The sequence below is a fragment of the Acinonyx jubatus genome, chromosome C1 (genome assembly GCF_027475565.1).
Source record: "Acinonyx jubatus isolate Ajub_Pintada_27869175 chromosome C1, VMU_Ajub_asm_v1.0, whole genome shotgun sequence".
NCBI classification, from domain to species: domain Eukaryota; kingdom Metazoa; phylum Chordata; class Mammalia; order Carnivora; family Felidae; genus Acinonyx; species Acinonyx jubatus.
The window spans coordinates 19,627,392-19,643,889 of NC_069381.1; the positions used below are offsets into that span (position 1 = coordinate 19,627,392).

The 16,498-nt window shown below is 48.6% G+C and overlaps 1 protein-coding gene and 1 long non-coding RNA gene across 4 annotated transcripts in view; one reads left to right on the forward strand and one right to left on the reverse strand.

Annotated features, from left to right (window-relative positions):
- The first annotated feature begins 961 nt into the window (after positions 1 to 961).
- RPS6KA1 (ribosomal protein S6 kinase A1) overlaps positions 962 to 16,498 on the forward strand; it is a 52,767-nt gene continuing 37,230 nt past the window's right edge. The window contains exon 1 of one of the 3 annotated variants that reach the window (XM_053209522.1): positions 962 to 1,194. Coding sequence is in view for 2 of the 3 variants with exons in the window: in XM_027059974.2 (XP_026915775.1) it covers positions 14,500 to 14,562 (63 nt within the window). In the remaining variant the exon portion in view is untranslated. Of the gene's footprint in view, positions 1,195 to 14,325; positions 14,563 to 16,498 lie in introns of those variants that run through there. The other 2 variants (XM_015075083.3, XM_027059974.2) reach the window with 2 other exon arrangements.
- Positions 8,096 to 13,901, reverse strand: LOC113599471 (uncharacterized). The gene is made up of 3 exons (XR_003420336.2): positions 13,846 to 13,901; positions 10,915 to 11,036; positions 8,096 to 10,074 (listed from the first exon to the last, which is right to left on the reverse strand). It is a non-coding gene; the product is annotated as an uncharacterized LOC113599471 (long non-coding RNA).

Below are 16,498 nucleotides of genomic sequence, written 5' to 3' on the forward strand. Positions count from 1 at the left end.
AAGGAAGGAGCAACCTGGCTCCTTTCGGTTGCAGCCCTTGCAAAAGAGGACTTTAGCTAGGGTGGACTTTGAGGGCTGAAGACAAGGTGCTGCCGTTAACCCCTTCTTGCCAACCGAGTAGTGGCTGGAGCTCACCGCACAGAGAGAGGACTGCGATGCGGAGAGTCTTGGAGTCATGTCCACGACGACGGTCTGGAAATCCGGGAAATCATGACCTGAGCCAAAGTCTGACCCTTAACCGAATGAGCCAACCAGGCGCCCTATGTTAATAATAATCTTGATGGTGTTTTATAAGTTACAAATATGTGCTCATTTAAAATTTTTTAAAAATATGGGGTGCCTGAGTGGCTCAGTCGGTTAAGCATTCGACTTGGGTTCAAGTCATGATCTCGCGGTCTGTGAGTTCAAGCCCCGCATAGGACTCTGTGCTGACAGCTCAGAACCTGGAGCCTGCTTCCGATCCTGTGTCTTCCTCTCTTTGCCCCTGCCCAGCTCACGCTCTGTCTCCCCCCTTGAAAATAAATAAATATTAAAATAAGTAAAAGTTAAATTTTTAAAAAGTAGCGATAAACGCAAAAAAAAAAATAGTGATGAAGATAAAATGAAGTTCCCCATATTCCTACCAGGTAGAAATAACGCCTTTACTTTGTAAGCTACACTTTACAGAAAAATTACTATATGCCAGATACCATGTGAGTAATTCACAGAACAGCAATCTGAGGGTTGCAGAAATATCTCCAGTGAGGCTCTCCCAAGGTCACACAGCTATGAAGCAGCAGAGCCAGGACCTGGGCCCAACTTTATCTGGTTCCAAGGCTCTGCTGGTCTCTGTTCACATTTGGGTGAATTTCCTTCCAACCTTTTTTCTATGCAACAGGACAAAAATAGTTGCATGTAAATATTCATGGCTTTTCCTCCTTCCCAGACTTAGTTCTAAGGAGTCTTTGTGAGGAGGGCAGAGAGAGGAACAGACCTAAGCAAAAGAGTGGAGCAACCTCGTGAAATTTCCTCCCATCCCACTGAGGAAAAGCTGCTCCTGGGAGATGGGAAGGGAGTGAGCTGGCAGAATTTGGGTGGTCAGGAATGTGGAAAAAAGAAAAAGGAAGAAAGAAGAGGTTTGGGGAGCTACTCTGATAGCTTGGAATGTTGAGGAAGAGAGATTTTGGAGATTCTGAAAGGATGTCTTGCTGTGAGGTATGTGATGTGTAATTCCTTTGCAATGTCCTCTGCAGACCTTTGGTGAAGACTTTTGTTTTCTGACTGCTTTTTGGAGTTGGATCAATTTCTTTTGGGTGAGGAGGGAACAATCAAGTCCAGCTTTATTTGGGTTCACATGCATTTTGTATGATATTTTTTTCTTTTACAAAAATGGAATAGCATGTCTGCCCTTGCTCTCTGTGTGCCCTCCACTTGGAATACCCCGCCTCTCCCCTGTCTTTCTCCATTTCCCTCATTCTCTAAGGCCCACCCCTTTGTAAGTCCCTCATTATAGCCAAAGTCTGGACAGGTGACCGGCCCCCCTACTGATGACCTGGTTGGTAGGCCATGTTAATTGGTAATTTTGCCACCACTGGAATCTTTTTTATTGTAAGAAACTGTGCTGGATTGGTGGTTTTCTAAATCTCTTGGTGTCGACCAAAGTACGGTGCACCAGTTGAGAAGTAGTTCTCAACCCCAAGAGAGCAGAGTACTGTGCACCTGTTATGAATCCCAGGGGAGAACTCTAAACCCTCTAACCCATTGAGTCTTGGTATTTGAGTCACCAAAGTAAACGCATGCAGTCAAGCATTGGATGGAACAATGCTTCACTCACATAGCGAAGAGATAGAGTGAGATCACCTTCAATCTGGGGCATTAGTCCCGTATGGCCAGCGGATCTCTCCCAGCGGTGGACACAGGGCAATTTGCCTATGCTCACTCTTCTCGTGCAGTGGTGGAAGGGGCTTGTCCCCTTCCAGAGAACAGACAGAGCAGTGCAGTTGGCCAGTCGCCATATGATGTGCACACTCTAAGAAGAGACAAAAGAATATTCACTGCACTTAAGACAAGGAAAGATAATCCCACACAAGGTGATAAACCCAGAACAAGCTGTGTGGGCTCTTTATCTCTTAGTTAGGAAGTGTTCCAGTCCTATGGCCCGTTCTTATAGAGCCTGAGTGGGGATCGAAAGACTGCAGGCAAGAGGTTGCCTTTCTCAATACTTGGCTAGCATGACTGTTGTTTCTCTCTCTGCTTTGGCTGCTAAAAAGCTCAGAACTTCTCTATTTCTTCATCTGTCTTTTCTCTTTGTCCCAATTTTCTTAATTATTTGCTTTTAGCCTTTAAAAAAAAACCTCTCTACTATGGAACACTTCAAACATACATAAAAATAGAATAAAATGAATTGTTATGTACCTATCACCCATCTTCAGTAATTATCAATATCTTGCCAGTTTTGTTTCAATTACCTCCTCGCTTTTCCCTCTCTCTGGAGTATTATAAAGCAAATCCCAAACATCATATCACTTCACCCAAATTATTTCAGCATATATCTTTAACAGATAGGGCTTTTGCAAACATAACTATCATAGCTAACAAAGCTAATATGAATTCCCTAAAGTCACTTAATGCCTAGTTCATATTCAAACTTTAATAGTTGATTTGTTCCAATCAGGATTCAAATAAGGTTCACACATTCCATTTTTTGCTTGTTTGTTTTTTGTGTTAAAAAAAATTTTTTTTTAATGTTTATTTTTTGAGAGAGAGAGAGAGAGAGAGAGAGAGAGAGAGAGAGACAGAACATGGGGTGGGGGGGCAGAGAGAGGGAGACACAGAATCCAAAGCAGACTCCAGGCTCTGAGCTGTGAGCACAGAGCCCGATGTAGGGCTCGAATTCATGAACCGTGAGATCATGACCAGAGCTGAAGTTGGACACTCAACAAACTGAGCCACCCAGGTGCCCCTCACACTTCATTTGTTGATATATATCTCTGAAGTAACTTTTAATCTGCAACAGTTCCACCTTTCTTTCCCTTTTTTAAAAAAAATGCTATTTATTTGTAAAAACAAACAAACAAACAAAAAACCCCCAGCGCATTTGTCCCATAATGTTTCCCAAGTCACAGAAGATTTGGCTGATTGCTTCCTGATGGTGTAGTTTAACTTGTTCTTCTGTCACTTGTATTCCAGTAAACTAACAGTTAGCTCTAGTGGCTTGATTATATTAGGTTTAATGGTTTGGGCAGGAATAACTTATTGGCAATGGTGCTGTGTACTTATTGCATTTAAAAGTTTTTTAACGTTTATTCATTTTTGAGAGATGGAGAGAGACAGAGCACGAGTGGGGGCAGGGTAAAAAGAGAGGGAGACACAGAATCCAAGCAGGTTCCAGGCTCTGAGCTGTCAGCACAGAGCCCGACGCAGGGCTCAAACCCATGGACAGGGATATAATGACCTGAGGTGAAGTCGGATGCTTAACTGATTGAGCACCCAGGCACCCTTGTGCTGTGTACTTATTATTAAGGCACATCTGGAGGCACATAATATTTAGTTAAAACGTTGTTACTGACTGATCTGTCAATCAGGGCTCTTGGCCTGCTCTCTTCATTACAAAATTCCCCATCAACGTTTAATCTATTAGTTTGAGCATCCACTTATGATCCAGCATTTCATTAAATGGTACAAAGAGGTAATTTTATTTTTAAAATATATTTTTAAAGCTTTTATTTATTTTTAAGTAATCTCTACTAGACCCAATGTGGGGCTTAAACTCACCACCCCAAGATTAAGAGTTGCATGCTCTGCCCCACCTCCCGAGCCAGCCAGGTGCCCCCAAAAGGTAATTTTCTAAGTCTGTCATTCCTTTTTGCATTCATTACTTGGAATTCTTCCCTAAAGAAATTTTCTTCATTCATTATTTGATATTCTTGAAATACAGTTTATACAAGACAGGATAAATGCTTGGTTTCTCTTATGTATGTTTATAATTTGCCTGAACTCCTTTGTGGAACAAAGTGTGGGAAAAAAGGCAGGCAGAACAGTGGCGTGGAAAGAGCCCAGGCCTTGGACTCCGACAGCATCATGATTCCATCACTTGTTAACCTGTGTGACCTTGGGCAATCCCTCTGAGTCTCGGTTTCCTTAATTGCAAACTGGGGATTCTGATCTCTAACTTCTCCAAATCTTTAGTAGAATCATTTCCAGGCCTAGATCAAGCAACTCCTTGTACTGGAAGTAAAATGTATTCATTGTAGGAGACTTGGAGGATGCAGATAAACACAAAGAAGGGAATATAAGCCTTGTGAAAAGCATCTAACACATGCCTGGCATATAGCAGGTCTTTTTGTTTTTTTTTTTTAACTTTTAAAAAAATATTTATTTTTGAAGGAGAGACAGAACGTGAACAGGGGAGGGGCAGAGAGAGAAAGAGGGAGCTACAGAATCCAAAGCAGGCTCCAGGCCCTGAGCTGTCAGCACAGAGCCTGACACAAGGCTGGAACCCATGAACTGTGAGATCATGACCTGAACTGAAGTTGGATGCTCAACCGACTGAGCCACCCAAGCGCCCCTAGCAGGTCTTTAAAAAAAAAAAAAAAAAAAAAAAAAAAGGTTTAATTAAAAGAAAATTTTAAAGTAAACTCTATGTCCAATGTGAGGCTCGAACCCATGACCCCAAGATCAAGAGTTGCATGCTCTACCAACTGAGCCAATCAGGTGCCCCCATATAGCAGGTGTTTTTGACAACTCAGGCTTGCTTCTCAGGGGCTCCGTGGTAACATCCGCTTGGAGGAGAGTAGATTTAGTCAGGGTGATTACAGCCTCAGCCCAAGAAAATCTCAGCAAGAGTGAGAGAGGGGGCTGCAGGGAGGGAGCAGGAAGTAAGTTCCTCTGGTCTTATGTCAAGAGTTAGTGAACTGAAGTTAGGCAGGTCTGCCACAAACTTGCAGTGAGATCCTGAGAAAGTCACTTGACCTCCCAAGCCACAGTTTCTCTTCTGCAAGATGGACATTATCAAGGTCAACCTGCCAGAGTTGCTGGGAGTCATGTGTGTGGACATGGGCACGCCCACCTCAGTGCCAGCCATTGGGAGGTGCTCAGGGAAGGAGTGGTAGCCGGATCTGAGTCTAGGAGCTCCCTTTCCGAACTTCCCTTAAATGTAAAGTCACTCACGAATTGTCTCCTGTCACTGAGGGGCTGTGTGAGGCGTGGCTTGGAGCCCAGCTTTGTCCTAAAAGTGCAATGTTGAGTTGGGTAAGCCTCTTCCTCTCTGGAGCCTGGATTCCTCCACTTGTGAAATGGCTAGATCAGGGGTCCCACTCCAGATGTCCCCAGGAGCAGGCTGGTAAACAGAGTGAAGTGGGCGAGAAGCTGAGACAATAGGGTTTGGTGGGGGCTGTGGCTATCTAATGAGCTTGCCTTATTTCAGAAGGGCTGCCACTCCCCCTGCTGATGGTTACAAAACACGAATGTGAGCCCAGGTTGCCAGACTTTAAAAAGGCTGGACAGCTATATTTTTAACTTTAAATTAAAGCTATGGCAAGTTATTGGAGTTATTCAGCAACGTGGGTGGACCAAACAGAGATGTAAAGCAGGGTTAAGAACATGGGCTCTACGGTAAGAGATGTTCGTGTGCCAGTCCCACCATTTAATATCTGTGTGTCCTTGAACAAATCATTTAGCCTCTCTGTGCCTCACTTTTCTTATCCGTAAGATGGGGAGGGTTATTGCACCGTCTTCACTCAATTGCGGTGAGGGTGAGATGAGCAAAGATGGGAATAGGGTAAAGTTAATGAGGAATCACCTTGGGTACAAACTTTAAGGGGGACACCAAAAAAAACTCAACAATTAAGAGACCCAATATTTAAAAAAAAATTGTTTTTAATGTTTATTTTTGAGAGAAAGAGAGACAGAGCTCAAGCGGGGAAGGGGCAGAGAGAGAGGGAGACACAGAATTGGAAGCAGGCTCCAGGCTCTGAGCTGTCAGCCCAGAGCCTGATGTGGGGCTCGAACTCACGAACCATGAGATCATGACCTGAGCCAATGTCGGACACTCAACCAACTAAGCCACCCAGGCGCCCCATCCTGTCTTCATTTTTAAAGTGAGATGGCACACAAGGAGAAAACCTATCCCACCGCCAGGCCCAGTGGTTCAAGGGTAAGAGACAGCAAGCATTTGACTTTGTTCACTGACATATTACCAGCACCTACAATGGTGCCTCACATGTGGTAGGATATTAATACATGTTTGTTGAATCACACACACACACAAAGAAGGGGATGATACATGTCAAACCTTAGAACAGGGCCTGGCACCAAGTAGGTGCTCAGTAAAATAATAATGATGATTATGGTTGAGAAGATGATGTCATTGTCTGTGGGCCTTGTCCTGTCTTCAGGTCAGTGGTAAAGCTCGTGTATCTGACAGCCAGAATGGATCATTTTTTAACCCCAACATGACAGAATTATCTTCAATAATAATCATGAAATAAAACAAATAATAGGGGCGCCTGGATGGCTCAGTCAGTTAAGCATCCGACTTCAGCTCAGGATACGATCTCCCAGTTCATGGGTTTGAGCCCTGCTTCAGGTTCTGTGCTGACAGTTCAGAGCCTGGAGTCTGCTTCTACTTTTGTGTCTCCTTCTCCCTCTCTGCCCCTTCCCCACTTGAGCGCTGTCTCTCTCTCAAAAATAAATAAAACATGAAGAAAAATTAAAACAAAACAAACAATAATGACCAGAAAAGAAACACAGTAAAAATTTCCTTTTATGGACTTCGTATTACACACTCAGACTGATGAAGACTTAAAAAAAAATAAATAAAAATTACAACACAAAAGAGAAAAAAAGTAATGGACCAATAGTTTTTAGGTACAGAAAGTTTTTTTGTTTTTTACAAAAAGGAACATGCACACACATTGCCCAGGAAGTGCCTCCAAAGGAGGCAGCCGGGCAGGGTTCAGAGGAGGATTTGCATAGAGCGAGAGAATTGTGGTCACTCGAGTTTCGTTCCTTTGTTTTTACAATCACTATACCACCACTGTTGACTTCACATCTGCTGTTTGCACACAGGGATGGGGGGCTCCTGAGGTGAGCCCCAATGACTCTGACCTGCTATGAACTTGCCAATTGAAGGCATATGTTGGGGCCCAGTTGTGTAGTTGGGAGCTCTCCAACTTAGCCTTCACGTAATATAGATTATTTCTCAAAGGTGAGGTAACGTAAATGTACTAATCTGAAGCCTACATATATATTATACTCTTAAAACTCGTAATAAGCACAGCAATTATTTAGAACTTAGACTGACAGAAAGATCTCTTCAGGAGGGAGGATTTTATCACCAACGTTGTGTAGAGTTGCCAAGGCATGGTGATAGCAATAAAAAGCAGACCTACCCAGTTTCATTAATGTTTTCAAATTCTTCACAGACAATGCACGCCTTATTTCTTGCACATGGAAGATTCGCCACCACCCTTACCTGATTCACCTCAGCCCCAGGCCACCAGTTTTCCATGTCTCGCTAAGACAGTCCCAAAGGCCCTTGCAAAGCTGACACTCCACTACTTTCTAATTCTGGATCTGCAAGCTATTTCAAGCTGTGTGACCCTGGGTAATTCAGGTAATTTCTCTAAGTCTCAGTTTCCTCCTCTGTGAAATGGGAATAACCCCAACCTGTGACTTATCCCTGTAAGAGCTCCATGAGGGAGGGTGGAAGAAGCCTTTTTATAAAAAGGGAGGCACTGCACATAGTGGCAGGTGGACCCGTGGCAGGCCTTGATGACAAAGGCGATGACGTTCCTCTGAAGTTATGCAGAAGTCGTTCTTACATTGAGGATCTGAGCGAGGGGAAGGGGATCCAGTGGGTGCTGAACTTCGCAAATCATTGAGCGTGACTTTTTCCTTTTAGGAAAAGGCTCGCTCCTCTTGGTCCAGCAGCAGAGAGCTGATCACAATGACCCCAGCTCCTCTGTGCCTGTAATGTAACCCAGCTGGATGGAGCATTTCCCTTCAGGGGGTAGGTGGCTGAGGTAAAAGCAGAGTGGGAGGAAATGTTTATGCCAGCTGGCTCTTCTCTTCAGAAGCATCCCCAAATTAGCTTACCTGCTTGTTTAACTGTCTCCCCCAAGAGAATGCAAGTTCCTAGAGCAGGGCTTGACAAACTTTTTTCCTAAAGAGCCAGCTAGTAAACATTTTAGGCTTTCCAAGCCATATGGTCTGTGTTGCAACTACTCGACTCTGTTGTTGTAGTGCAAAGCAGGCCTAGATGGCGTAAATGGAGCATGGCTGTGTGCCAATAAAACTTTATTTGTGGATCCTGAAATTTGAATTTCATATAATTCTCACATGTCATGAAATATTCTTCTCTTGAATTTTTTCAATCATTTAAAGATGTAAAAACCATTCTTAGCTCGCAGGCATGCAAAAGTACTAGATCAGGGGCGCCTGCGTGGCTGAGTTGGTTGAGCACCCGACTCTTGGTTTCGGCTCAGGTCATGATCTCAAGGTGTGTGAGTTCTAGCCCCGCATCAGGCTCTGTGCTGACAGTGCCGAGCCTGCTTGGGACTCTTTCTCTCTTCCTCTCTCTCTGCCCTTTCTGCATGCATGCTTGCGCTCTCTCTCTCAAAATAAAGTAATAATAATAACACGTCAAATAAAAGTAGGTCAGACTTGGCCCATGGGCCCTAATTCACCCACCCCCATCCTAGAGGGCAGACACCCTCTCTGTCTATTCCTTTGCTGTATCCCCAGTGCCTGCCACATAGCTGGTGCCCGATAAGTACCTACTGATGACCTATGCTTCCTCTTCTGTCCCTCGACCTCCGAGTCCTTTTCCACACTCTCTAACAGACAGGAGCAAGCTTCTGCATCCCCCCTAGACTCCAGGTCAGTGGAGGAGACTACTGGCCAATTCTCCAGCAGCCTTGGGGCTGTCCCATCTGCAGGCGCTTGTCCCTCCTCTTCCTTTCTGACCACTACATCTTTAGCCTCATTTAGCCTCATTCTTTACCAGCCTTGTGATCACAGTCATGCGACTTCCTTTAAACTGAAGTCTCTTCTCACACCAACAGAGTCCACCCAGTGAATCCTCCAAGTCCGAGTCTCCTGCCCTCCCCTCCTTTGCCCAGGGCAAGAATTGGGGGGCAAGAGAGATGGGCTAATTTCTATTGAGCACCCTCATGTGCCAAGCACCACACAGATCTTTACTGCCCGATATAACTTGATATTCACAGCCACCCCTTTTACAGATGCGGAAACTGAGGCTATAGGGGTTAACTAAATGCTCAGAGTTACATAGCTAGGAGGTGGGAGAGCTGGGATTAGAGCCCAGGTTGGTGTGGCTCCATTCAAAAGTATGTTTTGAGGGCTTGCAATATGCCAGATGTATCCAGGGATACAGCAGTAGACAACGCAGACAAGTCCTGCCTCATGCAGCTTTATTCTACTGGGAGAAACAATAACACAGGTAATAGGCAATATGATTGTTGGTAGAGGCATGCCATTAAGCAAGGATAGCATAGGTGATGCCACTGATGGGGAGCTAGTTTAGATAGGGCCAGTTCTCTCTGGAGAGGTGACATTTGAGCGGAGGTGTGATTGTAGTGAGGGAGCGAACTCTGAGAGCTGGAAAAAGAACATTCCATGTGGAGGGGAGGACAGGAACAAAAGCCTGAGATGGGAGCTACCTGGCATGTCAGTGAGCAGTCAGGATGCCTGGTGGCAGGAAGGCAGTGAACAAACGGTAGGAGAGGAGATGCCTGAGGGAGCAGGGGGCTGGGTCCCGGGGGGCCCAGCAATCTTTGGGTTTTGTTCAAAATGTGATTGGGGAGCCACAGGAGCATTTCAAGCAGGGGAGTGATGCCACCCCTGTCCCCCAGACCTGGATGAGGGAGACTAGAGATTCCACCCCCTCACCTGTTCACCACTACTCACTGCCTGTGCCCCGTCCACCCCTGGGCCCCTTTCTGGGCTTACAGTGTAGTGAAGTGATCAAGAGCACTGGCTTTGAGTCTGAGCACTGGGTTCCCAGACCAGCTGCAATACTTACCAGCTATCTGACCACCGGCAATCCTGTCCCTGTGTGAGTCTCAGTTTTCTCATCTGGAAAATAGGGATAATAATTTCTATCTCTCGGTGGTGTTGGGATGACTGCGCGAGCTCTCGTCCATAAAACAGCTCCAGGCAGGCCATACTGTACTCTCTCAATAAGCCCTCATGGCTGGTGATTATTATTTAAATTCTTAGCCAAGCTCTGGCCTTTTGTAATCACTTGTTAAAGACAACTACCATTATGATTATCCCTCTCATTGTGTTCCACCTGCTGCCCGGAGACACGGATGCCAAGACCCTCCTCTACTGAAAGGCTAAAAAAGAATATGGACAGACTGTCCTCCTGCGGCATTGCCCTGTGCTCTGCTCTTGAACATTGTAGCAAACACATGCTATATGTGCAAGGATGCATTCGAAAGACCCAAAACCTGGTCCTCAGCCCCTGTAGTTCACCCCCCTGCTCCATGCCAGAAAAATCTCTTCAACAGGATACAAAATAATAACCTCACTTGTGTCCAGCAAAGCCCTTTCATGAGTCATTCATTTAACAAACACCTCAAGTGACCGCCCAGAACAGCCTGTTCTAACCCCATTATTATTATTATTAATAATAATAATAATAGCTAGCATTTATCCACTACTCAGAGTGCAGCATTTCAGAGCATGGGGTTGCATTGCCTGGGTCTGAGTCCTGCATTTACCGTTTCATACCTAGACGATTCCAGAGTATCACTTAGCCTCTCAGAGTACCTACTATGTGCCACATAGTGTGCCAGGTGCCAGGAAGACCATGAAGAACCAAGGAAACGTGACTCCTGCCCTCTCAGAGCTTACTAACCAAAGAGCCAAGTGTTAAGCAAATAATCACAAAAACACATGTAAAGGTACAACCTTGAGAAGTATCCATTGCTATGAGTGTGTGTAACAGGAAGCTAAAGGAAGATGTCCTGGAGGAAGCGATTGTGGAGACAAGCTGGTCTGAAGAAGAGCAAGGAGCAGCATGTTCCAAGGCCCTGTGGCAAGAGAACTGAAGGAAAGTCAGTGTGGTTGGAGTCTAGAGGGAAATAGTGACAACTGTGAGCTGAGGCTGTGGCAGGATCACTACCTTGTAGGTGCTGGTTAGGTCTCCATAGCTCTGTGCTGAGTGACTGCTTCACTAGGACGTAGATAGGCAAGCCGACCTGCCCAAGCTGCCCAGGCAGGGCCCGGGTGTCTTCCGGGCTTCCCTTTTCCAGAATGACCCACCACTGCCTTTCCAATACCCTTGGGAGAGGGACACAGGAAGTGAAACTTATTCACAGAAAAGCACGATCACTACTCAGTCCTCAAGTGGAGATGATGCACTTGATAGGGAATCCTTTCCTCTAAGAAGGGAAAGGAAGAGGGCCAGGGGTCCCAGGAAAGGGGCAGACAGAAGACAAAATGACTCCTGCTTTCCCCTCACCTCCTCTACCCCTGCCCATCTACTCCATCTCCCTCACCCAGTCTTTTGCCCTAATGCTCTGGGTCTCAGTGTCTCTTCCTGGCTTGCGGTCAGATATTTGGCACCTGTGTGTCATCTGTTCTGTACTCTGAGTAGGACTACTAGCTGTAGCAAATCAAAATACAGGACGCTCAGTTAAATTTGAATTTCAGATAAACAGCAACAATTTTTTAGTCTAGGTAAGTCCACATTTTACAATGTTAGCCCAGAGCAGCAGGTCCTAGGGCATTGCAAACTGGTTCCAGGCAACCGAACTGACACCTACACCGATGTTAATAATGGCTGCCATCCCCTGGTCCAAGCTGCCTCTGGTTTAGCCCCAGCCTTTTCTCATCGGGGAGGTGGACAATGAGTGAACAAGAGAACAAAGTCTGGGCCCATGCTGCCAGAGTTGTCTCTCAGCTCTGCCATTTTCTAGCTATGCAACCTGAGAGAGAGAGATCCCTTCTCCGGGTCTGAGATGCTTAACTTCTGTCCTCAGTTTCCTCATCTGTACCCTGGAGACAGTAACAGCACCTACCTCATAATGTTGTTGTGAGGATTAAATGGGTTTAGACAGGGGGCGCCTGGGTGGCTCAGTTGGTTAAGCGGCCGACTTTGGCTCAGGTCATGATCTCACGGTCCGTGAGTTCGAGCCCCGTGTCGGGCCCTGTGCTGCCAGCTCAGAGCCTGGAGCCTGTTTCAGATTCTGTGTCTCCCTCTCTCTGACCCTCCCCTGTTCATGCTCTGTCTCTCCCTGTCTCAAAAATAAATAAAATGTTAAAAAAAATTTTTTTTTTAAATAAATGAGTTTAGACAGGTAAAGTGCTTAGAACAGTGCCTGTTCCACAGTAAGAGGTTCATATTAGCTGTGATAATCTATTTAACCACACCAGACTGAATGTAAAATCCACGAGAACAGGGACTTTGTTTTGTTCATTGCTATATCCTCAGCATCTAGAAGCAGACCTGGTATACAATATATGCTCAGGAAGAGGGCCTGGCATGTAATGTATGGCCATACGTATTTATTGAATTAAAATGAATGTAGTCCTCAGCATATACCTGAAAGATTTGCATTATAATTCTTTCACAGATAAGGAAACTGTGGTTTAGAGACATAAAGTGAGTTGGTTTCCCAATGTTAAGCAGGTGATAGGGCTAGGATTCAAATCAAGATCTGTTGGGTTCTGGAGCAACTGGCTGGCTCAGTCTGTAGAGCATGTGAGCCTTGATCTCCGGGTCATGAGTGCGAGCCCCATGTTGGGTGTGGGGCTACTTCAAAACAAATTTGTTGGGTTCCATAGTCTTTTCCACTGAAAACTCAATAACGTGCTACCCTGGGAAAGTCATGGAATAAGGGGAACATCTGGATTTAGGAGAAATCCTCATACACTTTGATTTTTTTTGTTTATTTTAGAGAGAGAGAGCGAGCGAGCACGGGGGAGGGGCAGACAGAGGGGGAGACACCCCTCACTGCCAGCGAGAGCCTGACTCGGGGCTCCATCTCACCAACCCAGAGATCAGGACCTGAGCTGAAATCGAGTTGGACGCTTAACCAACTGAGCCACCCAGGCACCCCAAGAACAGATCAGGACTTTAAAAACATCAGAGTGTAGAGGTGCCTGGGTGGCTCAGTTGGTTAAGCGTCAAACTTTTGATTTGGGCTCAGGTCATGATCTCTCGGTCATGGGATCGAGCCCCATCTCGGACTCAGCACAGAGCTCGGAGCCTGCTTGGTATTCTCTCTCCCTCTCTCTCTTTCTCTTTCAAAAAAAGAAAAAAATTCCTAGTCTGCCTAATCTGTTTTTGACCAGTGGTGTGACCTTGGGTAAATCACCTCATCTTTGGGAGGCTGTTTTACGGTTTGTAAACTAGGTGGTGGTGACAATTCAAAGAAATCACAGGTCGATAGAGCTGGTTCACAGGTTTTGGATAAACAATCATTTCCATCCCCCTGCCTTAGAAGAGCTTTGCAAATAACTGGCCATTCTTCCCCACCCATGAAACCTGCAAGCCCATCCCTCCACGGCCCCACCTGTGAATAAATCTCACCACACCTGGACCCCTAACAGCTCTTTAGGTGGAGGCTGAATCTCTCCAAGAGGAATCCTTCTCCCTGGCCTTTTACTCCAGGTGCAGCCCAAGTGTCGGTCAACCCTGGGAGTCTGGTCCCTGCCCTCCTCAGAGTGGGCACAAACACAAATCAACGCGGAGCTGGGCCTGAAGCTGGAGAGATTCTGGGGAGACATGGCTTGAAAGAGGCCCCCTCAAGCACAGATTACAAAAAACGCGTATTAAGAAATCACCCTGGGGAGGCTGTGGGTACTGATGGTGGCAACAGAAGAATAGGAACCTACCTGGAGCTGGGGCGCTAAGATCCCATCCAGTGTTGGCTTCCGTGTAGGGGGATCTCGGCCCGGGCTCTTTTCAAGCCTCTGCCTGGGTCAGGCCCGGGGACATTGTGTGTGAATGAGTGCGTGGTGGTGGTGGGGGCGGGGGGGGGGTGGATGGGAGCTAGGGGAACAGGGGGTTTCTCTCCCTCAGGAGGAAGAAGGAATATCTGGGGCATGATCCCAAACTAACAGATGAGGGGAAACAAATGACCCTGGCGTGGTCCGTAAGGAAGGACAAGGTTTGGGAGGGAGGAGTCAGGAAGGCCTCTTCTAAGGCGTAGCAGAGCACCGGCCAGGGGCTCGCGGTAGAGGCGGGGCCAACGCTCCCGCGCGCCGGGGGCGGGGGTCCGCTCCGGGAAAGCCGCGCCGCGGGGGCTGGGGCGGGGCTTAGGCGGCCCCGCCCCTCGCGCAGGTAGCCAATGGGCGCGGCGGTGCCGGGTGACGGAGGGAGCCGAAGTGCGAGTGCCGCGGCGGCAGCGGCGGCGGGCGGCCCTGCCCGAGCGTGAGGGTCTCGCCGGGGGACGGGGGGCGCGAGGGCGCAGAGCCAGGGACCCTGGGACCCGGGAGGCGGTGCGGCCCGGGCCGCGGGAGGAGCGCGGGCGGCCCGGCGGCGGCGCGATGCCGCTCGCCCAGCTCAAGGAGCCCTGGCCGCTCATGGAGCTGGTGCCGCTGGACCCGGAGGTGAGTGAGCGGGGCGGAGGATGGGCGCCGGCGGGCGGCCGGCGAGCCTGGGTCCCCACAGGGGCGGGGCGGCTTGCGGAGCCGCTGCAGCCTGGCGGGCGCCCGCGAGGGCGCGAGTGCACTCCGATCACTTGCCTTCTCTTCGGCTCCACCCGCCCCCTCCATATCGCGCGCGTGTCTCTGTGTGTGTGTGTGTGTGTGCGCGCGCGCGCGCGCGAGGGACAGTTCCTCCAAGCGCCCAGGACCCCTTTAGCCTGGAGAGAAGATCCCGCGGGGCCGTGAGATCTGCCCACCTCACCCCACACACCTAGGACCCGTACCGGGAACTGTCGGAGCTTCCACTATCAGAGCAGATGGGCAGGGCTGAGGTGCCAGATGTCTGGGATTCTCCAAGAGAAGAGGGTCATGGGAACCCCACTTCTCCTTGACGTCTCCCAGTGCCCTACCCCAAGAGCTCCCTCGTCTCCGCTGCTGACCCTAGCAGGATTACCCCTCTTGACCCTTGGCAGTTGTGGAATGTGGGGTGACACCACTCGTCTAGGGCTGAAACTTGGTTTTCTTTGCCCCGAGGCTAGGGCCAGAGGACACCTGTATCCCCTACCCCAGGCTGTGAAGAGAGTGGGGAAAAGCACTTAGACCTTGTGAAGATTTTCCTGGAGTCAGGGAGGACCTCGGTGCCTGCCTCCTTTCTTGGGAGCCCTCGCTTAGGAAGGGCTGGGCCCCTGGGGCATTTGGCCTCTGTCACCTAACCTCTACCAGAAGCAGCTCCTGCCCTCCTCTGAGGATTCTGTGGTGCCAGGCCCTGGGATGCAGAAGGCCAGTGCTTCCTGTGCCCGTTGACCCTCAGGGTCAAGGTCAAGACCCTGAACCAGCAGATTGAGAAAACTTTCCCCTCAGCCTCATGCTGGGAAGGAGGCAGGCGACACTCCTTTTCCAGAGGGGATGTGGGGGGTATACTGAGAGGGTGTGAAGACCTCAGTGAGCCCAGGAGCCAAGGTGATTTTCTCCTGGCTTTGGTCCCTAGCCCCTGCCTAGCTCCACTCCTCTGCCTTCTCTTACCTGGGGCAACCACCAAGTACCCTGCCTCTCAGGGCCACAGGTTGTGATCAGATTGAGGACCCCAGGTCCCCAGCACCCCAGGTGTGCTACCCCTTTAAAGGGACGGTCATGGCTGACACTGGCTATTGGAGGGTGGGCGCGGCAGGATTAGGTAACCAACCTGAAGGTGCAATTTGGAGTAAATTGCTCTGGGATCCCTGCCATGGGGTTTTTACAGGCCCTGCACGACTCTCGGAGGTTCTCTCGCTGACTCACCCTCTGAGGTGAGGAACACTGCCCTCTGCAGTACCCCCCCCCCTCCCCGCAGCCCTGGGGTATAAGGGCCAGGTTGGGGGGGGGGGGCGCTCCAAGGTGTATTCCTTTGCCCTGGCATGCCCCTGAGACTTAGGCCTCCCTAGAGGAAGGTAGGCCGGGAAGGACTTAACCCAAGGACTTACCTTGGGTTATACTAGTAGGAAGGCAGACACCCAGGAGCTTGATTCCCAGCGCAGGGCACTACTTCCTGCTTCCCTTTGGGGAATCCTGGGGCAGGGGCCAGCTTAACCAGGATTAAATAGGAAAGTCAACTCAGTTTTGAGTACTACCGCACCTGAGCTATGTAAGAGGCAAAGCCTGGTTTGCTTCCTAGGATTGGGGGGGGGGAGGTCATGATTTCTCAGAGTTTCACCTTGGGAAGACTGTGTGACCCTCAGTTGGTCCTTAGCTTCTCTGCACCTCTGTTCCTCCAGTGGCCAGGGCTGGGTTCTAGCTTCATGCTTCCTGGGCCTGAGAGGTGCAGAGCCCTGGGCGCTGCTGCCTCTTCTCCCCCTCCCCCACTCCATGGAAGTGCCAGGCGACTGGGTGTTATTGTTTGGGTAATAGGAGCCATGGGGCAGCC